The sequence below is a fragment of the Falco peregrinus genome, chromosome 5, assembly GCF_023634155.1.
Source record: "Falco peregrinus isolate bFalPer1 chromosome 5, bFalPer1.pri, whole genome shotgun sequence".
Lineage (NCBI taxonomy): Eukaryota > Metazoa > Chordata > Aves > Falconiformes > Falconidae > Falco > Falco peregrinus.
Window position 1 is genome coordinate 67,384,219 of NC_073725.1, and position 22,420 is coordinate 67,406,638.

General features: G+C 48.6%; 1 protein-coding gene across 9 annotated transcripts in view; it reads right to left on the reverse strand.

Annotated features, from left to right (window-relative positions):
* Window positions 1-18,719, reverse strand: part of DOT1L (DOT1 like histone lysine methyltransferase) — a 76,652-nt gene extending 57,933 nt beyond the window's left edge. For 4 of the 9 annotated variants that reach the window (XM_055804714.1, XM_055804712.1, XM_055804710.1 and 1 more), the window contains exons 1-2: window positions 18,297-18,719; window positions 1,335-1,378 (exon numbers count right to left, since the gene is read on the reverse strand). In XM_055804714.1, coding sequence (XP_055660689.1) covers window positions 1,335-1,378; window positions 18,297-18,377 — 125 coding nt within the window. In that variant the 5' untranslated portion in view covers window positions 18,378-18,719. Of the gene's footprint in view, window positions 1-1,334; window positions 1,379-15,327; window positions 15,443-18,296 lie in introns of those variants that run through there. The other 5 variants (XM_055804718.1, XM_055804716.1, XM_055804715.1 and 2 more) reach the window with 3 other exon arrangements.
* Between the last annotated feature and the right edge of the window lie 3,701 nt (window positions 18,720-22,420).

A 22,420-nucleotide genomic window follows, 5' to 3' on the forward strand; every position in this document is an offset into this window, starting at 1 on the left:
CCACATTGCGGTTACTTTGCACAAGGCAGGCACAAAAGCCTTCTAACACACTGCATTCACTGCAATCTTGCTTAAAACATGGTTGTGAAATATTACTTGGGGCTCAACTACTTTCTAACCCAGTTTTCCCCTTGCCTTCAGCTAGCACAGCACAGAAAGCCCTAGCACCAATGACTCCAGCAATCACTTCCAGCACCACATCTGTTTAAATCCCTTTAGAAAGGGTCTTCTCAATAATCACACTGACTAACGATGCCACAAGCTCCCAAGGCACCAGATCTTATTAACAGCGGTACAAGTGAACTGGAAGTAGTGATGGCAAAGCACCCTGTGTCAAGGTTTTGTAGTTAGACACTTCTTCAGAAGAAAAATTCTCAGCTCTAGCCCCATTACACATTCTCTCGACCACAGACCATGGGAAAATACTATGATTTCATGTGCATAAAAGTGATACTATCAACACCACCACGCAAGCACTTAGCTGTCACGCTCATGCTGGGAGCAGACGAGGCTCACTGCCTTTTCCAAGGCTGTATGTGACTGACCAAAGCACAGGTGGCTCTGCAGGCAAAACATCACTCTCTGAACCTCGCCTGTATCTGCACCACCCAGCCTTTACAACCCGCTGCAGATACAGCCCTCAGACAAGGGAAGCCCGTACGGTAAGGATCTAAAACAGTTAACAAGAACAGCTTTTAAACAATCTAATGCGGATAACACATTAACGTCCCTCAGGTGTTTGAGGAATTTGTGTTAGCATTTAATAAAAGTTGTTCTGCAGCAAGACACCTCCTAAGCCTGCTGAAATAACGGCCAGCCATGTCATAACCACTGCCTGTGCTGGGAAGTGCTCAGGCTTCCTACTCTCCATACCTGTCTTTCACCTTTATCCTCCCATTTTCCCCACATTGGTCAGAATTAAGAGGAACGCCAATAGGGACATCGTTCCCAAATAATGCAAATGCTAGCAATGCTGCAACATGACAACAGGGGGAAAGGGAGAGGGTGGGGAAGAGGATATGCAAGATCAGAACTTTATACATCATGCCAATGATATTTACTAAACCTTGCTTTTTTTAAAGATCGAATACAGGCTGCCATAAGCACTGAAACTGAGTTTCACTACTTATTTTTAATTCTGTTCAAAAGGGAATAGACTATGGCAAGTTAAAACAAAGTCTGTTTGACAGGGAGATTTGCATTGCAGCAGTATCAATTCAGCTCAAAAATAATTTAGAGCTGCTGAATTATAATTGTAACTTCTGCACTCCTTTGCATCTTGTCTCAAGACATCTCAAGACACAGGTCTAGCCATATCTGCATTGAACACTTACCGAATTGTCTCAATAATTTCATGAGCAGCATCATGGTGTTTGTCCTGAAATAAAAAGAAAAGAAGAGATGTTTTCAGAGAGACATCAGGTGTACTGTTTGTCAGAAGATTTCAGGAATCATCATCTTTTTAAGAATGTAGGTGGCAAGCATACCAGGAAAGGAGTCTTTGACTGCCACTCAGGCCATTAAACCCATCAAAATGAGCCCTCAAAGAAAAAAATAAGGCTTAAGGAAATACATTTTGCAAGTTGCTATGAACTAGCAGAAGATTTACATGAAGGAACTGTCATTCTAGTTATTTCTTTGTCATTTCCTGAAGTCAGGAATTGTGTAGCTGATACCCTTGAGGATTATTGGTATGCAGTTGAACTCAACTGCAAGTTCCACAATGAACAGCTGATTTCATCCACCTCGCATCTGGTCCAGGCTCACAGCTCCATATGGGCAGCAAGATCCTAGCCCAGTGAATAGCTTTCTAAAATAAAGCATCAAATAAACAGTAGGAGTGGGTATCAGCGTAAAAGAAAAAAACCTCACAGCGCACAGAAAAAAAAAAAAAAAAAGAGACAGCCTGAATATGCCGACCTCTTAGTGAACTGAAAAATAAAACACACATGCACAAAACACATTAAAACTTGTGCATTGCACGTACACACTAGACTGTAAGGCACAGATGTTTGTTGACTTTAATTTGGGAGTTTTCTCAGGAGCAACAGAAGCAGTACTGAGTTTAGCAAGCCATTCCAAATTCATGCTAATAAAGCCCCTGGAGCTGCATGTATATGCACTATGCTACAAAAAATTCTGTTTTAGGGAAATTACAGGAGTTCCTATCTATATTGTTGTATCCATCCTGCGAAGCCTTCGTTACCAGAGTCCATCTCCACAAAGTTGAGGTTATATTTAGACATTTGTTTCTTGAAGTGGCTTTGACCTTTTAATTAGGAGTCTAGTATCTAAGGATCTTCCAGAGTTAAAAGTGTAAAGGCTCACTCACTCCCAAATAATTTCCCTTGTCTTCTGCTGCAGAAATGTCACTTCTATAGAGTTACCAGAGGGAAATTCTATAGCAAAGGGTAGGGACAGGCAACAGAAAGCAGAGATTAGAGGCAGGGGAAGGAAGGGAACGCAAGAAGAGAAACACTAATGGACAGATGACAGAAAACAGCTGGAATTATTTCTTCAAGACATGGAAGGACATAATATTAAGTCAAACAGAAGCCTTTTCTATCAGTATCACAGCTTTTGTATTTGCATAAGGAAACAGATTTCCCCATGTACGACCAGTTTATACACATAGGATAAGCCAATCTTGTAGAAGTTCTCATTTCAAGAAAACTGCACACAGCCCTTCAGATACCTGGATAAAAGTCTCATGACAGAGTGGTAGAGAGGCAAACATTTCTGAAGTCTGTTACATTAAGAGTATGAAGCAACACTTCCTATTTTACTAGGAAAAGCTTTTGTTTTCAGAATGCAAAAAGTTAACCCCAGAGCTAGGAATCACACGAGAGACTAATCAAAGAAAAACAAAACATGCCAGCTGACAGTATCAAAAAGAGAAAACAGCCAACAAAAGTAGTCAGGACATTTGGGATCGAATACACTGTGTCCTAGAAGCTGAGTGTTACCTTGGTCATGTTTCATAACAACATGCCGATGCTCCACAAACGCCCCGAACACGGCGAGCCACGCGGAACAGATCTGGGGCTGGGCTGCCTCCAGTCCTTGGGAGGTCACGCTGGGCCAGGACTGGGACAGCCCCAGTCCAATAGAAACCAACAGCACCCATAACCAGTCACCCCATTTAAGTTCAGAGATGTCAGGTAAGTCATTCTGTTGACAAACCTTCGCCTAGAAAACAGGGAAGCAACTGAACTGAAATCTGTTCCTGACTCTCCGTGCCCATATAGAAGAAGCATACAGGAGGAGGACTTTACTTTCTTTTCATTTCTTATCTGCAAAGTATAAAAACAATGCAAGACAGTCAGCTCATCCATAAACATCCCCTATAAATTTTCATGTTTCACTACGCGCAGAATTATCACAGCAGAAACCCTCTGGGCTGATCTAGCATTCCCAGTAAACTGTGTTCCTGTATAGTAAGAATATGCTTTATCAACATAAGCACATTACACCGGAAAAGTGAATTCATGCTTATTCTAGCATAACCGTTTTCTCTGAAGAAGTTATTTTCTTCATTGATGGTTTTAGACAGTTTCAGTGGTCGCAGAATACATGGAGAAACCCCTTGTCCTATAGGTGTTCATGAACCTCCCCATGAATTACCAAAATTGCTTAATTAACAGATTCCTTTGTCTTGGATTAAAAAGTGAAAAATAAATTTAAAAAAAAAAAAAAACACAACACAATGCACATCTACAACTACAGATCACCCAATTTAAGTGAGTGGTTTTACTAACACAACCTCATGTGGGAACTCCAGCCAGATGGGGCCTTTCCTGAGTTTAGTTTGTGTCATTATCTAGAAATAATGAAGTTGAAAACAGTTCCATATTTACTGCCGCTAAACTTCTAGCATTGGAACACTTCCCAAGTTTACTATACTCTATAACCAACGTATATGTTATAGACATATGGTCCAAGCAGACAAGCTCCCAAGATCTCATGCAAGTCTTGCAAACAAGATCAGGGATGATCACCTAACATTTCTTCAAAGCAGGGACAGCCATGGAAAACAGCGGAGGGAAGCGGGGGGGGGAAGAGCTAAAGGGCATCCAAAGCAGTTTCTCCTTCTTCAAAGAAACTTTCAGTCCCATTTCAGCATTACAGTTGTAAAGTTCATTAAGAATAGACATTAAACAGTACCAGCCATCACATCTGTATTCGTGCAACTGTTTCCGACAGTGATAAGTAAGGGAGTCTTCAGCAACTCAAAAGGCAGGCTGAACAGAAACCTCACCAAACCCACCAATCCCACTCCAACCAGCATCACCTCTGCCCATCACCCTTTCCAGCAGAGGCACTGGTTTTGGCCAGGCGCACAAATGAGCTCGGTGCAGCAGCTTGAACCCAAACTCTTCTACAGCCCCAGTGGCTGAACACTGAAACCGAGGAGGGACTGGCAGCAGCTCCCGCTGGCTGTGCTGCAACCACCGCAGCCGGACAAACCTCACACCCACCTCGGCCACCAGGCAAAACACGCTCAAGGATGGCCTGAAGCTTCTCCAATACAGCCATGGGTTGGGCTGGGGGGTGGGTTTTGGTGGTTTGGTTTGTTTTTGTTTTTATTTTAATTTGTTCAGGCTGCAGTGACCCATAACCAACACCAGCATGCCAGCTACACCTCTCGTGCAGGCGCGTTGTACGAGCACGTCATGTTTGACTTTGGCAGAGAGTCATCTGTGAGAGCACAGCTTTATGTGCATCTGCATCCGTCCTCGCAGTGCTTTGTCAGTAAAATATCCTGGTAAAGAGCCTCCTACAGACAGACTTGGCTATCAACCCTGAAATACACTGTGCAGAAGCCTTTTGGACGAGTCTCAAGAAGCATATCTGCTCTGTTTGCAGTCACGAGATGATACCACCGTACCCTCTGTCACGAAGAGAAGTTCCATTCATCCTCTGACTCTATCCAAGCTGTTCTCCCTCTGTCTTCCCCTACACGCTGATGGGAAGCATACTACGTGCTGCTCATTGGCCTGGCTGTACTTCTGCAATGTTCTTTGTATTTATGTAGTTTGAGAGGCCCTTGGAATCTTGAGCCACATAAATGGAAGCTATTTCATGAGACAAGACCTTATCTCTTTATTGTGGTCTATGCACTAAGTATTTAAAGTAAAAAGTTGCAGCCTATAGTAATTATTGGGAATGCCCAAAGCTATTCATAACAAGTTTATAATAAAGAAAAAAACTAAACACACATTAAAAGTTAGTTATTGCAGTCAATTCTCTCCAGCTGAACTTTACAGTAAAGACTTCTTATTTTCAACCTAAATGTTCAATTTAAAATTGAAATGTGAGCTCCCAGAGAAAATTCAATACTTTTTGCCAAGACATTTCATTGGAAAAATAATGGAAAGAAAGCAGACACTTTTTCAAAAGTCACTTGTAAGAGAATCCAATTTTCTATGGAAAACAGCGGAGAACAGTCTCAGCCAGCAAAACTGAACAGCTTCACAGTTCCGATTCTTACAACAGATTTCTCCATCCACATGTTACTACAACTCTAATCACAAGAGTTAAGGAGTTTGAAGCCAGAAACACACCCACTGCTATTACTTTTAGTACACTAGTGCCCAGAAGCCCTACCGGCACGCACGACTCCTGCTCACACACCATGCCCAGCTGAGTCCTCCTACAGAAATCAACAAGCTGCATTAGCAGTTCTGCCCTTTAGGACACGGAAATTAGGCTGTAGGGCAATTTTTAAGAGGCTGATCTTTCCCTTCACCTCTTCTCCAAAAGTTTCCCACCCCGAGGGTTCTCAGTTAGGAACTTTTCCTGCAGTTTAGGCTCAGCTCTCTGGTGGTGGGGGGCAGGGGGGGATAATGAACACTTCTGCGTGCTTCAGAGCTCGAGTCAGCCAGCCCTCTCCGTACAAAAGGCATTTTGTATGTGTATCTCATATTCTCGGATGTGTATCTCACAAATATCAGAAGCCCTATAATGTGGTTTTAAAGGCCAAACAAGACGGTGCCCAAAAGCTCTTTCCCAACATGTATTTTCATGCAAGCATTTTCTACAGTCAAATACTCTTTGTTTGTTAACCCAAATTTAAAAAAAAAAAAAAACAAAACCAACAAACAAAAAAAAAATCAATAGGACCAGAACTTGTAAGTTCTCAGTAATACTCACAGCTATCACTCTTAACACCTACGTCAGAAAACGAAAGGAGCCCCATTCATACTATGCATGTGAACAGTACCAGACTCATTTCAGTTATCTATACATAACTTTGGTCTACAAAGCACCAAATTTTGAATAAAAATGGCTGAATCAGAAGTTTTGGTGGAACACTCTGCATGAGCAAGGTAAAGTGAAAATTACTCTTTGTTACATTTTTGCCACAAGCTAGCCATTAGAAAGGCTTGGGATGCACCCTGAACACAAAGCACTGCACACCCTTCCACCAGGTGTGGCTGTTTTGGTTACATGATCCTTTCAAGTTAACATCCCTTAGGATATCTGAATGGCATTATTTTGATATAATTCTGTATTCCAGTACTGTATCCTCTCAGGTGTGTTTGTGCAGGACTAGTTATCTCACAGTGCAACAATTCATACTCTAAAGTGAATCTCTAACCTAAAGCAATACATTTAAACATATGTTTCTTCCTCAAACACAAAGAACATGTTCAATTAAATTGGTCTGCCATCATTGCCTGAAGCAAGGAACAACACCCTAGTGCCCTTCCAAATCTACACCCTCTTAAATTTAGGTCCTTCTTATGAAACTATGCTTCTCCTCGGGGATAAGTGTAAGTTGGGGCTCAGGGGGGAACACTAAACTTCATTTCCTCCCACGCAGAGCAGGATCCTTGTGAGATCCGATCAGTCTGCACAGTGCTACACACTAAAGGTAGCAAAAAAGCCCAAGCCTGCAAACCTGAGAGGAGAACAAACGATTTGAAAATCTGGATGGGATCTCGAAAACAGAAATACAGCTCGTGCGCCTTCAACCAGTAGCTCTCAAAGCACCATACGCAGAACTCCAAGACTCCTTATCTGCTCCTCATAGATAGGAACATTTTTATGCATAGCTTTGACTGCCTGAGACTAAACTGTCCCACAGCAAAAGCAGTTCTTACCTTTGCAAAGCCAGTTTAGTTAGACCACATTTACGCCCCCAAAAACAGCCTGGATGGCCAAAGCAGCTCTTCAGAAATGTGCAAACAAGCTGCAGCCAAGCATTTGTGAAGGAGGAGGAAGATTTTTCCTACAAGCCTTTCGCTGTCCACCTAATGAATCCAAACAATTAAAAGAAAACAAAACCCGAAACAAGATGGTTACAAATAAATCAATGGCAACACTCATATACCTCTTAGCGATTGTCTTTAGATACCATTCTACTTCCAGTACTTCCACTAAGTAACACCGGCTCCCAAGTACTAAACACCAACAGAAGTCATTTTGAGTTACGGAATTCTGATCAACACGTGATCTGCTTAACTCGCAAAACAAAAAGAGGTCAGTCTCACTAGCCCCTGGTTTTAAAGAACAGCTTGGTTGCCTGTAGTGGCAGCTCTCTCCCCAGGCAGTGGTCCATAAATCCAGAGGAGATGATGTTACAGCTGGAGACAAGATGGTTAGCAGAGATCAAAAAGATGGATTAGGAAAAGCTAATCAATCTTGCACAAGGCTAGTGGGACAAGTGCCTCTTTAATGTCCCCTAGGTTTCCTCCATCTGTGGAGGATGATAAGCATTTCTCTAGACACCAAGAAAGGCAATGTGAGCTACTGCAGCTGCAGCATCCCCACAGGAACCAGGAAAGCATCCAGCATTCTGCATGGCACACGGATGCCCTCAAAACCACTGCCTTCAGCCTGTCACAAATTTGCGCTCCTCTTCCCCCAGGGTTTAACTTAATTTACACCTTGTCTAGAAAGATTCACCAGTAAAGCTTCTTTGTCCAGAGCACCTCCATATTCAATACACCTGCAAAGAGCGGTTGACAAGAGCCTATGAAAAGCCAAAAGCAAAGTGCTTCCAGCTGCTACAGCAGCAAAGAGTTGCCTGCGGGCCAGCTGCACGAGAGGAAAGATCTCTGGCTCTGCAGCCCTGCCAGCTAGTGCCTTCAATCACCTCGCATTTTAACGTCTTTGCCTCACGCTCAAATGCTAGTGACACTTTGGGTAAGGAAAAGGGAAAGCCTGCGCTGTGCAATATTTCATATATTGTACAGCTAGACTTCATTTAATATTACCCCAAATCAAGACTGTGTCATTCAGCTTCCACAGCAACAAGGTAAGAAAATTTGTGCTTTGCAGGTGAGATGAGGACCAAGTCTTCTTTGAAGCACCCGATTACTGTCGTTCCATTCATCAAGAAAGTATAAGGACATTCACAAATATACATATATATTAGCACGTATAAAAAGAGATCTGCAGAGGACAGCTTGTCTGTTGTTTTCCTCCCAGCCTCAGAGAAGCAGCAGGGGAAGCAAGAGCTACCAAGGCTGCATTTTGAAACCCATCTCCCACAACGCAAGTGAGCAGACAAGGCTGATGTAGTTTCAGTAGCTATTAAGTTTACTGTCACACAAAACTAAATGGAAAACACGGAGAGCATTATAGCCTCCTTAACAACTACATAAGGATTTTTAAAGAAAAAAAAAAAGTGTGGTCCAAGATCCAAAATATACTCAATTACTGAGTTAACAAAGGAACTAGGCATTAAAGAAGATGATCCAAATTGCTCCAGGTAATCCTTATAAAGCATGAGTACAGGTGATCCAGAACTTCTAGACAAGACAGTTGTAGATCTGGTTGCAACAGGGACTCGCACTTTCACTTGGCTGCCTAAACCACAATCAAACCGTTTTGCCTTTCCACACAGTGATTCCAACTGTTGCTACGGACACTGCACAAATGCAAGAGGGAACGGTTCCCATGATAGTGTGTAGGAGGGTCTGTATAAATATATTAACATGCAATCACTCTGCTGGAGCATCTAAGGCAACATCCACATGGGACAGTTACAGGAGGATGACCTACTGGCTTTAGTCTGTGCAAAGCAGACACAGCCCCGACATTAGTAAGTAATAGTTCTATTATGCAAACAGACAGACTAGTTAAAAAAAAAAAAAATATATCCAAAATGTCTGTATTGGAATACATAGGGGAATACAATTATGTTGGTAAACCGGTGCCTTGCATTGGTATATCCTATTGCCCTTTCAGTTAAGTTTTAGGCAATTATAAACTGCTCCCACAGTACGACAGCTGGAGGGAGCATGCGGATGCCGTAGCGATCCCAGTGGCTGAAGCAGCACTATGTGTACATGCAAAAGAGTCCAGTGTTTGCTTTTTCTGGGACAGAGCGGACTACTGGGCTTTCACTCGAATCAACAAGGCAGGCGGCCCTACCATCATTTCACCCAGTTTAAGCCAATGCAGCCACCTGCCTTGCCACCGCTTCCCTGAGAGCTGCTTCTCGCTTTGGGCCAGTGGTGTCTGTGTGTGCGCACATGGCCAAGTCAGGGGAGGCCCAAGCTAAAACCAAACATTTTCGGTATTTTGGTGTAATTATCTTTCAACCAGATCAGCTCACCACAGCGTAGTAAGGGTAAGGGCAGCTTAGACGCAACAGCAAGTGGACAGAGATGGGAAGAGTTATTTCTGCCTGCAGAGATACCAGTTTCAAACTGTCACCTAACCATTAATGAAGAAATAACCCTTCCACTAGCACTAACTGGAGAGGTGGGGGGAAGCAGAAAAGAAAACAGCCATACACATCCACGCCGCCAGAAACAAACCTTTATGTGAAACCTATGCAAAGGGTTGCTGCTGCTAGAAACGAATAGCTGGTCCTAAAATCGCTGTTGCTGAAATTGACGACCGTATCCTTCCCAAGCCCACAGCTTTCCTGCAGCCCTGGTGGGTGCTGGAAGCTCGTGGCACACCCTGGCCCTTGGGTCAGCACTTGCTGATCCCCACCTCCTGCAAGGAAAACTGGCAGGCCAAGGGCATCCTGGGTGAGAAAGCAACATCTTAAGCAACCCCTTTACATTCTGTAAAGATAATTCAGCCTTGGACAGCTCAGAAATTTTGCTCCTACTTAACAAGCATAAATATTCTACAGAACAGAAGTTAGCAATAAAACCCTGTAATCTTTCTGAAGCCTACTGAGCGCCTAAAGAAAGATGCTTTGTGAGGTACAGAAGAAAAATATGAATGGTTACAGTTTTCCCCCCCATAAGCTTCGACTTGTGCTGCAGAGCAGTGCTACGAGCCACATCCAGTGCAGCCTCTGAACAGTACACATGAAATTCCAAGGGCCAACCATTTCTAAAAGCTTCCATTTTAAAGACCTGTGAACAACCCTACAGTGTGTTGCAAATGACTGTTTGTTCTAACAAGCAGCGGCCGGACCCAGGCAGACCCCAATCCGCAGCTTCCCAGGGTCAGCGGCCACCCTGTGCTGGAGCACCTCGTAGCTCAAGTACCGAAGGGCTTTGTTGCCAACAGATATGCAAACAAGAGGGAATCACCTGCAACCCTGTGGAAATCCAGCCGGGGAAAGAAAAAGCCGTCTTGAAAGCTCAAGCTTTTTAGAATTTCACAAGTCAAACACTAATAATATTGCTGAGCTCGAAGAAGTAAACGGCAAATTGACACCAAAACCTCAGGAAACTGCCCTTTGGTGCTACACAAAAAATATCAGAAAGTTTCTCAACTGCAGAAGCGGTATTAAAATCCATTAATTTTTACTAAGAAAGCTATTCAGAATTTTCCACAGTGCCTCGGTTTTTTTAAAGTTCCCAATGCTCCCTAAGTCTGTTTTCAGTTGTCCCTCCAACTTTTAATCCAACACTGAAAAGTTCTTTCAGTGCAGATTTTTAGGAAACTCTCATTCACTCATGAAATGAGACAAAACAAAATACTCAGAACAGGAACTTTCTTGTTATTCATAGATCTGTTCATATCTATGAAGCCATCATTTCCTGCTGTAAAATATACTCACCCTCTTCCTATGCTCTAAAAATAGTACCTACTCAATTTGACATCTATAGCAGCATGTGGCCAATATCTTCCTATATTCAGTTTTCTTTCTTGCTCCTCTTAGTTTTGTCTTATCTTTAATAATTACTACAAAAGTACATATATTTTGTTCACAATTCCTAATACAAACTTGTCCTGCTTCTGTGGATCTGGATCGTTCTGTTAGGAAGGAGAAAATAAATTAAGCGAAAATATTTTAAATATGTTGAGAAACTTTATTATTATCAATCTGTGATAAATACACTGTAAGGGACCAAAAAGCACCCCACCTCCGGTCCTTGTCTTGATCATTACAGTAAAAAGCTTTAGTCAGGCACTCAAAGGTTAACTGAAAGCAGGAAGAAAAAAAAAAAAAGGCAGCAAGGCAGTATGAAAGGGGAAAAAGAAAGAAGGAAGAGTACAAAAGTAGACATATGGATGTCTGGGGAGAAGGGTGATTAAATTTCCCATAAATCTTGCATACCAAGAGGTAAGATATTTTGCCTAAATTCCCAGGAGAAACACAATTCAGTCACATATCTGAGGCTTGAAAGGATAATCATCTCCATATATATTAAGGCTGCCATGAAGGACAAGAGTTGGAGTTGCATGTGGTGGCACGGATTTCCCTTGGCACACTAAAAGCTTTCAATACTGTGTCCGACTGTAACTGATGGGTGAATTTTAGGTAGATAAATTTGAATTATCCTAGTTTGGAACTTTGGCTAGAACAGGAACATTAATCCACACTCATCTGCTGATAGAAGTTGGGGGGAGGGCAAGAAATCCTGAACAGCTACTCTGTCTTTCAAGTGTTACCTTTCAGATAATTCAGTGATATGAAAAATAAAGACTACTGCGGTCTTAAGATGCACTGTAAGAGACAACTTTCACTTTTCATACAGAAATACTAAGGAAAAAAGTGTAAGTTAACTGAACTCATGATTTACATTGCATCCAATGGGTCAGAGCTTTGAACAAAAGCCAGTCTGAAAACTGAACAAGTACCAATTGTCACTCGTAGCAAGTTATACTTCAAAGGGTAAAGCCCAGAAGAAAACTGCTATTCTGTAATAACCACGTGCTGCACAATTAAACGCTGTACAGTTATGGTCTTCCTCACCTTGTGAGGCCACCTCACCTCCCAACAGCACATAGCTGGGCTTCCTTTGGCATTTGTGTGAGCAGAAAAGCACAGAAAAAATGATGTAACTGTGCCAACTCTGTCGTTGCTTCTGTTTTTTTGCTGGGCAGTAGAGAAACCCAAGTACTTTTGAAATTACCAAGTCAATTATTTCCCAGTTGTACACTATTCACTCTTCCCCACTCCATGTCGGTTTAGAACTGGGGAGGGTACAGAGGTGTTGAGAAATCGGAAGTCTGCTGAAGTTTTCAAACCTGTTCTTTACTAGAGAAGTTTCTATAAGCAATTAGTCATCCCCCACAAACATTTCCCAACAAGCTGCATCGACAGCATCTCTTAAATCAGAGAAAATCCCCTAACCTCTGCCACCACTGCCGAATTTCTGGGCGCTTACTCAGGGTGTGAGGAGGTTTTGCCTGGCAAAGTCAGCTCAACAGTTTCCCCTGCTCACCACCCCCTCCTTTGTACCAGCACCGCTGCCCTGGGAAGGCAGCATGAGTCAGATTACAGATCAGGGCGGCTGTGAAAACACTGGAACATTTTTTTCCAGCCCAGATATTTTCAGCGATCCAGTTCACAGAGCCGCCCCACACACAGCTCCACTGCAGCACAGCAGAGGGTCTGCCACCACGCCTGGAACTGCAGGCAGCAGCTGATGGGGCAGCTTCACCATGCTCTCGCTCCGGCACCCTACCTTCTCCCTCCAGCACGGATCCATCCAAGGGAAAAACCACACGCAAGTGCAAAACGTGGAACTGCTTTCCATCAGCTCATCCCGCCAGAGTGTAATGGAGCCTGTAGTAAGGGCAGGGCTGGATCCGTGCAGGGGAAACAGCGAGAGCAAGTGGCTGATGAAAGGAGGCAGGGGACCACCCCTCAGCAGTGGCCTGCAGCTCCAACAGGGTAGGCGCAACACAGCAGAGACCAGTTTAGGTCCAGTTTCTTCCTAAATGGATCTTACCGTTCCGTGCCATGGCACTCAGCTTCAGCGACGGCTCCCACACCTACCTCACACTGTCTGAGAAGTCAAAGCTAGTCATCAGAAAAACTATTCCCAGTAACGCTGAGTGACACACACAGAAAAAGGCACTAAATTCTTAAACAAGGTTTGTTATTCATCTCTACCGCTGATCTTTAATTTCAAAGGTGACACTCCCTGCTGGGCTGTGATTTTCATTATCACTGCCTGCCCTTGAGCTTTTTGTGTGCAGCACATTCCTTTAGTGACAGAATGGTATCAGCTGTATGGACTGGTGGAGGGAGGGGGTGAAAAAAAAAAAAAAACCAGAAAGAAAACAAAACAACCCCACACCACACACACACACTCACACCCTGCTCCCTTCCACCTGTACAAAGTCCAGTATTATCAAGCTTGTATCCCATCACTCCTCGGTAGCAGGCACACACACACCTCTCCTACAGCTGCAGGGCGATGCTCTGACAACACCCAATTAGCCAACGAGAATTTTTTGCCATTACAGCTGAGTGGAAAGTCAGCAGCAAAGAGGAGGAACACAGACAAATCAATGAATTATTCAAACCAGACTTATTGTCACTGTTGCTAATTTGGAGGCTTAAGCTTCAGCAGCGCACAGCAGAGGTACCGCACCCTGGTAAGATGTGCACAACGGCACAGCCAGGACTGTCCCCTCCTGGGACTGGGTCTAGGGCCTGAGATTTCCAGGCTGGAACACAGGATCAAAACTGGTAAAAGACCCAGAGCGTAACCTTACTGGGATCCACAGCAGCTTGCCCGTCAGCAGCCAGGGCTGCAGGACGATTCCCAGGCACTATCACAACACAAATGCCTAACGAGTCAACCAGGGAATGGGGGAACACAACACACACAAACCTGACTCACACAAGGGTTTGCAGTTGTCTTTTGGGGAAATGCTATTCAGCAGGCAAACAACAGGAAGGCCTACCACACGAAAAGAGCAAGGCAAGACAAGCAGATGCCCAATTCTGAAACTTGAAAGGATGTGCACACTATTTAACATGACAGGCAGTGAGTCATTTGCAGCCAGCTGGGTGAAGGACAGGGTGCCACACCAGCATCAGCCACTCAAAGCCAACACCCGTGTCACCTCCCCTCTCTCATCACCTGGCTGTGCCTCCCCGTTCCCCCTTTGTCAGCACTGACACTGTGATCACGCTGCAGACCCGTTCAGGGCAAGCCTAAAGGAGGAGATAAATGAACCACAGTCTTCCCTTACTGATGCACACAGTACCAGAAAACAGGCTCTTCCACATTCACAAACACATACATTTGCAATAGGGTGCAGTTCAGCAAACATCAATTTTGGTGACAATTAGCTTCAGCAGCTCTGAAGCCTCCTGTTGCTCAGTTCCCTGTGCAAGCAAACCCTCGCTGGTCCCAGAGATACATCAGCAGAACCAGACCAGACTGTGGAACTGATGCAGATAAAAAAAAAACAAACAAACAAACAAAAAACCCACAAAACACAGCAAAAAACCAAAAACACAATATAAAAACAAAACAGAACAACAACAAAAACTCCACCCCAGACACCTTTTTACACACACACACCCCCCCGTAGGCTGGGACTCCTTAAGCAGGAACTGTTGTCAAGAGGAGTTCAAAGTGCAACCTCAGACACCTCACAGATTAAGCAGAGCTTATCACGATATGAAAAAACTCCACCGTTAAACCTAATAAATATTCAGATTTAACTATAGTAAAAGCCAGAGACAAGAGAGTGAACCAATTTAAAAGACAGTTCTCTGGAATAAGCCTAAATATCTGCAAGTCTTAGAACTACAAGGGGACTTCAGCCCTTGTATCCATCAGATCTAAGTAATGAGTACCAAGTCGTGCACATCAATACCTGAAGGATGACTACAAATGCCATCCCCTGTCAGCATTAGCCTATTTAAGACGACCTAGATCCATTAACTGCTCCTCGCCCATCTGAGCACATTACGCATTTCCTTTATCCAGGCCCGTACCTCACCCGATACCAAAAATCAAAATTTTTAACGCAGTATCACTGGTCTCTGACAACCTAACGCAAACAAAAAAATGGGGCAGGTATGTGGGAGTCAAGGAGCTAAGCAGCATACAAAAGAATAAACTCACTTCAGCTCTGATTAAGCAGGGCACTCATAAAAACAGAGGTCAACATCAGAAAATATTTTGTGAGTCATGAGGAGAGATTACTCACCATGCACTATTCAACTTACTCATCACAGTGTGCTACGGACAGAACTGCTCACCATGTATTCATTAGGAAACCGTGGCCTTTCCTTTGAGAAAAGCAGAAGGCGGGGGAAAGAGTCATACTTTCAGTTTTGTATGTAAGCCAGTGGGAGGCTGTATCTGCAACACCAATGCTCTCTCCTCCCACGGCCCTAATTAGACTGGTAGGGAAATACATGTTTCACATCACCCTCCCAGGCTCTTTTAGCATCCCAACAAGCACCAGTTTGTCAGCTGAGCTATTATGCAAACTCAGCAGTCTGAGGAGACCCCACTTTTCCTATTATACATGAAATAAGCAGCGTTCCTGCAGTAAATAGATGCGTTATTAATCCAGGCATCCATTAATACGAGAGATTAGACCCTTAGCCTTTTACACAGCAATACCGATGCCGCTAATTTAAGATGTAGTAAGAGCACAAAAATAGCCAAGTTACTCAATGCAGGGTTACATCACGCAGCAGTGCTCATCAAGCAGCAGGTCTACAATACCACTCGGCCTCTAATGTTGGGAAAGATGATTCCCTGCCGTTCCTGGCGCTCTCCACAAAAATAATTAGCGAGGACTGCAAGCCTCCCCTCCCCTTTCTCTCCAGCTCCCTTTGGAAAATATATCTCACGGCATACAACAGGAAGCACCGAGAATGCTGCTAAATAAAACTACTTGAAGTGGTTTCCCCCCGCCACCCCCCCCCTCCAGGTATCCCACCTTGCTTCCTAGGAACCAAGCAGCAGAAAGAGTGGTGAAACTAAGAAATGTTCTGCTTACGTCAAACAGAGCTGAGCTCTGAAACCACAACGGTACATATACCCTGCTGCCAACTCAAGGCTGAGCCAACGAGGGAAAGAAAGTCTACAGTTCAGCAAAGTACAATGTTAGCAGGCCAAACGCTGCCGTGTACAGAGAGAAGGATTTATTTCTAAAGCTCCAGAGTTCATCCGCTGCTGCAAAGGCCAGAGCCGCAAGCGGCGTGCGTGTGTGTGCCTGCATGCCCACGCTCGCAGTCGCACGCTTCTCTAATACGCGGCGTGATCTTTCCACCAAAACTGCAGGACAGAATATTGATTGGCTCCAGATGACCCATCCGCTTCTGTATTACTGTGGAAAAATTTGCAACACAAAGAGGCCGGTTTAACAGCAGGATGTACAGTTTTCCTTAACACATGCACATAGCACATGTGGATAAGCATCCCGGCCCGTTGTACTTCTCATTCACTGGGAAAGAAATTCTATGTACCGTGCCATCTTCACAAGCGGCTGCCCAGGTTCTCCTAAATTAACTAAACCCTTACTTCCCATGCTGCAAAAAGCAGCACTGAAACACACGTTTTAAGGCGGGGTGGGGGTGTTTGAGGTTACAGTTTGAGGAGGGTTATTTGTTAAGCCTGTAGGAAGTTTTATGAATCTACATAAAACCATTCCTTCATTCCAGATTAATCCCTAACCTATGTAATCTTTAACCTATGCTTCACGCAACCTGCTCGGAGATGCAAGTTAATAATTGGCCACACGAAGAAAACCGAACTGGACATCGTTATACTTTCAGTTTCTGTCAATTTAAGCAGAGCCCGCGCCCGCGAACACACACAGACACGAATGACAGAGCTGCCCAAACAGGAAAGGCTGCATTAACCAGCGTGTGCTGGAGGCTCCAGCTCCGGGAGCAGCCGATGAAAACAGCACGCCAGTATACATGGAGGATGTTTGGGAAACCATAGATAAAGCAACAGCACCGAAAGGCAGGCAGGAGATACGAACACGCAGCCATCTCCCCTGCCACAAGCAATATATTTCTAATCATTCACACACAAGCGCGTCACGATTGCCAAGCGAGCAACAATATCAGCCGCCCCAGCCTGTGTGTCCCAGCATGTTCTCCCCGCGCAGCAGCACACGTACAAGAGCAAAGCCTGAAACACAAGGGATCATCAACAGCACCCAGGCCAAGTAAAACAGAGAGATTTTTTTTTTTCCTTTCACGAACTGCTCTCAGAGGTGCTACCAACAGTTAAGAGTGGAAAATCGTCCAAGGGCTGGTACAAACCCTGCAGGCGTTAGAAAAACACCAAGGCAAAACCTCCGACGCCTTTCGCCTCTCGTGAGATTTTCGCCCATTGGCACATGGACATTGTTATCAAGGTCACACATCTCCCACCCGGGGCTCGGGAGAGGCAGGAAAAAAAGTCAGGCAAGTTGGAGAAAAACGGCGGCTCGTGTCACCGAGCGGGGACAAGTGACATTTTCTGGGGAAGCATGCGGATTACGGCTGCCATCAACTGACAAACCTGACTTGAATTCTTGTTCAGCCGAAATAAAAGAGAAGCTCCAAGGGCACCCGTTGGAGGGAGGCGGCAGCAGCAGCACCGACACTCAATTAACCTCCCCGCAATTAACGCTTCTCTTGATTATTTCCACATATCACGAGGGGGGGGGGGGGGTGCCCCCCCGACCACCCGCAGCCGTGGGTGATGGGGGCGATGTTTACCATCCCGGGAGCCCCCTCCTCGCCACCCCGCTGGAAGCAGCCCTGGTTATTAACCAGTTACACCAGCTGAGGAAAAGACGAAAACTTTTCATTAACCAGTCCTCCTCCTCCCCGCCCTTCGGTTTAGTCAACCAATTATAAAAAGAAATTGGGGATTTGAGTTGCAGGAGAGCGGCGGCGGCGCCCCGGGCCGGGCAGCCCCTCACCCTCCACCCGCCGCTCCGGGGGGGCTCCAGCCCGGCCAGCGCTCCCGGGGAAATAACGCCAATTACTCCCGTTCCCGGGGAAATAACGCCAATTACTCCCGCTGCCGGGAAGGGGACGCATTAACAGATTGATTAACAAGTGACAGGGAGCGCTGAGGGGGGGAAGGGGCTGGGGGCCGCCGCGGGTGGCCGGGCCCGGGCGGCGCTGACAGGGCAGGTGCCGGGGCCGGGGCCATACTCACGTAGACGGGCAGCGGCCAGGGGTAGACGGCGGGCTCGGCTCCCACGGGCGACTTCAGCCGCAGCTCCAGCCTCTCGCCCATGTCGGCAGCCGGAGGAGGAGGAGGAGGCGGCGGCGGCCCCGCACCATGCTAGAGGGGCCGGCCGGGGTGGGGTGTGGCGGCCGGGCCCGGCCGGGGGGCGTGTGCGAGGTGAGGCGGCGGTACGGGGAGGGAGGGAGGAAGGGGAGGAGGAGGAGGGGGGGGGAGCGGCGGGGAGGGGAGGCCGGTACCGGCGGGGGCGCCCGTTCCCCCTCAGCCTCCCTCTATTGTCGTTAGCGGCTCGCGGGGCTCTCCGGCGCCGCCGCCATCTTGGGCCGGCGTGAGGCAAAGCACAATGAGGCGCCGGGGCCGGGCCGGGCCGGGCCCGACCGACGCGCCAGACGCGGGGAGGGGAGGGAGGGAAGGGGGGGGCGGGGAGGGGGGGGCGCGGCCTCACGCTCCCTCCCCCCTGTCCTCAGCTGCCCTCCCCGCGCGCGCTCCCGCCCACGCGCGCGCCCCCGCCGCGCGTGACACCCGCGCGCCCCCGCGCGGGGGGGGGGCGCGCGTGGTGTCACGCGCGGCGGGGGCGCGCGCGGGGCTGGGGCGCTGCGGTCGGGCACCGGTTGGAAACCCCCGGGGGCGCGACGGGGCGAGGCCAGCACGTTGCACACGCGTAGCACGGCCGGGCTGCGGGGCCACGCGTGTGTGTGACGGGGAGGTGACAGTGCATGGCTGGAACACCCGTGTGATAGTGCATAGCTGGAACACACATGTGAGTGTGATAGTGCACGGCTGGAACACACGTGTGAGTGTGATAGTGCACGGCTGGAACACACGTGTGATAGTGCACGGCTGGAACACACGTGTGAGTGTGATAGTGCACGGCTGGAACACACGTGTGATAGTGCATAGCTGGAACACACGTGTGAGTGTGATAGTGCACGGCTGGAACACACGTGTGATAGTGCATGGCTGGAACACACGTGTGATAGTGCATAGCTGGAACACACATGTGAGTGTGATAGTGCACGGCTGGAACACATGTGTGAGTGTGATAGTGCACGGCTGGAACACCCATGTGATAGTGCAAGGCTTGCACCACATGCTCAGGTGGCCATGCAACGCTGGAACACCCCATGTGATAGTGCACGGCTGGAACACCCGTGTGATAGTGCAAGGCTTGCACCACATGCTCAGGTGGCCATGCAACGCTGGAACACCCCATGTGATAGTGCACGGCTGGAACACCCGTGTGAGTGTGACAGTGCAAGCAAGGCTGGAGCTTCCCCCTGTGATGGTGCAAGGCTTGCATGCTGTGCTCAGGTGGCCATGCAAGGCTGGAACACCCTGTGTGATAGTGCACGGCTGGAACATGCGTGTGATAGTGCACGGCTGGAACATATGTGTGATAGTGCATGGCTGGAACACCTGTGTGAGTGTGACAGTGTGAGGCTGGAGCTCCCCATGTGATAGGGCAAGGCTTGCACACCATGCTCAGGCGGCTGTGCAAGGGTAAAACACCCACGTGAGTGTGACAGTGCAAGGCTGGAACACTCCATGTGATAGTGCAAGGCTTGCATGCTGTGCTCAGGTGCGTGTGCAAAGCTGCAACACTCCATGGAACACAGCGCTCGGGTGGGCGTGCAAGGCCGCAATGCCCCGTGTGACAGTGCAAGGCTTGCACACTGCACTCATGCAGCCGTGCAAGGCTGGACCACTCCGTGTGACAGTGCAAGGGTCACACACAGCACTCACACAGCTATGCAAGGCTGGAGCTCCCCATGTGACAGTGCAAGCGTTACACGCAGTGCTCCGGTGGCCGTGCAAGCCTGGAGCGCCATGTGACAGTGCAAGGCTGGAACCCTCCCCGTGACGGCACAAGGCTGGCATGCAGTGTTTGGGTGACCATGCAAAGCTGGAGCAGCCCATGTGAGGGTGCAAGGCTGACGCACTGAATTCGAAGGATTGTGCAAGGCTGGTGTGCCCCATGCAATGGCACGAGGCTGGCACACAGCGCTTGGGTGGCCGTGCAAGGCTGGCGCGCCCCGTGCAACATCGAGGTCACTAAAGCAACAGAACATGCCCATGTGCCGCGTGGCTGCTGGTGCAAAGTCTTCGCACAAGTGACAGCATGAGCTTTTCACAAGACGCGTGTGACTCAACCGGGGGCACCCGAGGGGCTCCATGTGGCTCCAGGTAGGAGCTTCAGTGGGGGATGGGGACCCCCAGCCCGCAGCCTCGCACCAGGGCAGCACCCGCGTGTCAATCGGTGCATCTTTTGGCGGGGCCGGGGCACCAGGGTCCATCGCCCACAAACGGAGGCGCAGAGAGCAGCGATAGGGGGCCCGGCAGCTGCTGCTCCCTAAGGCAACTACAGCCTTACAACCCAGCGTAACCCGGTAGCAGGACTGTGCGAGGAGGCCATGATGTCCCCTGGCATCTCTGTAGGTGCCCAGCTGTGTCCGCAGCTGGGCGATAAAAGCTGAGCGATAACGTCAGGCCAGAGCTTCCCCTGCCGGTGCGGTCTGTGGGTGCTGATGTCCCTTGTTTGGGGACCTGTGGGTGCCCTGAGGTGCAGGGACACCTGGGTGGGGTGTGGGGACACCTGGGTGCCCTGCCACCCCGTCCTGGGTTGCGGGGACACCTGAGTGGGTTGCGGGGACATCTGGGTGCCCTGCCACCCTGCTCTGGGGTTTGGGGACACCTGGGTGCCCTGCCACCCTGTCCTGGGTTGCAGGGACACCTGGGTGGGGTGTAGGGACATCTGGGTGCCCTGCCACCCTGCTCTGGGGTTTGGGGACACCTGGGTGCCCTGCCACCCTGTCCTGGGTTGCAGGGACACCTGGGTGGGGTGCAGGGACATCTGGGTGCCCTGCCACCCTGCTCTGGGGTGCAGGCGCTGCCCCCCTCCAGCTATAGGCAGAGCCCCGGTGCCCCATCCCCACGCATGACAGGGACACAGCCCCATGGTGGGGTGGGACATGGGGGCCTCCTGCTGCTGGGGCTCCTCCGCTTGTGGGGACAAGAAAATCCCAGCCGGAAGAAGCGTTGCCGCAGCTCCCCCAAACCAGCTGCGGCACTGGGGACCCCGGCAGGTGCAGCCGCGGTGGCCGACGCAGGATTCCCACCCACCGGCGACACCGGGGTCACCTCGCCCCACGCTGGCACCTTGGCAAAGGGACGGTGCACCCCGACGCCCACCACTGACTCAGCCACCCTCGGTGGTGACACCGGCTCCTGGCAGGGTGTGTGCCCACCTGCGGCGCCCCAGGGTCCTGGTGGTGCACACGGGCATGATCCCCCCAAGAAGGGGCAGGCTCCGTGCCGAAGGTCTCAGCAGGACCGCAGGAGCTGCCATCATCGCTGCGTCGCAGCAGTTGGAGCCAACCACAGCTGCCAGTCTCAGCCCTGGTGCGGGGGCAGGAGTGTTTCCAGTGGGGTGGTGGGCTCAGAGCTCCGGCAGGTGAAGCACCTGCACCCCCGGGTCATCTGGGAGCCCTCAAAAGCAGCCGCTGCCATCCCAGCAGGTGATTTTTCAGGCTGTGGCACATGGGTGCAGTGCCCAGTGCCTCGGGGCTCTCCAGCCCTCAGCTTGGTGGCAGGTGGTTCTGAGGGAAGAGCACCCAACGCCACTGCAGCACCAACAGCCTCACTGCACCCCGCTCCCACCCCACGCCCACTGGAGCGGGGGGATTGCATGCCACATGCGGGTTTCCATTTGAGGGCTGGAAAAGCAGCAGCAAGCCCATGTCTGCTGGGGATGAGCATCCCTGCAGGACAGGAGCATCCTGCATCTGCTGGGGATGAGCATCCTGATGGGACAGGAGCATCCCACATCTGCCGATGATGAGCATCCCTGTGGGACAGGAGCATCCCACATTTGCCAGGGAGGAGCATTCTGATGGGACAGGAGCATCCCGCATCTGCTGGGGATGAGCATCCCTGTGGGACAGGAATATCCTGCATCTGCTGGGGATGAGCATCCTGGTGGGACAGGAGCATCCCACGTCTGCTGGGGATGAGCATCCCTGTGGGACAGGAATATCCTGCATCTGCTGGGGATGAGCATCCTGGTGGGACAGGAGCATCCCGCGTCTGCTGGGGAT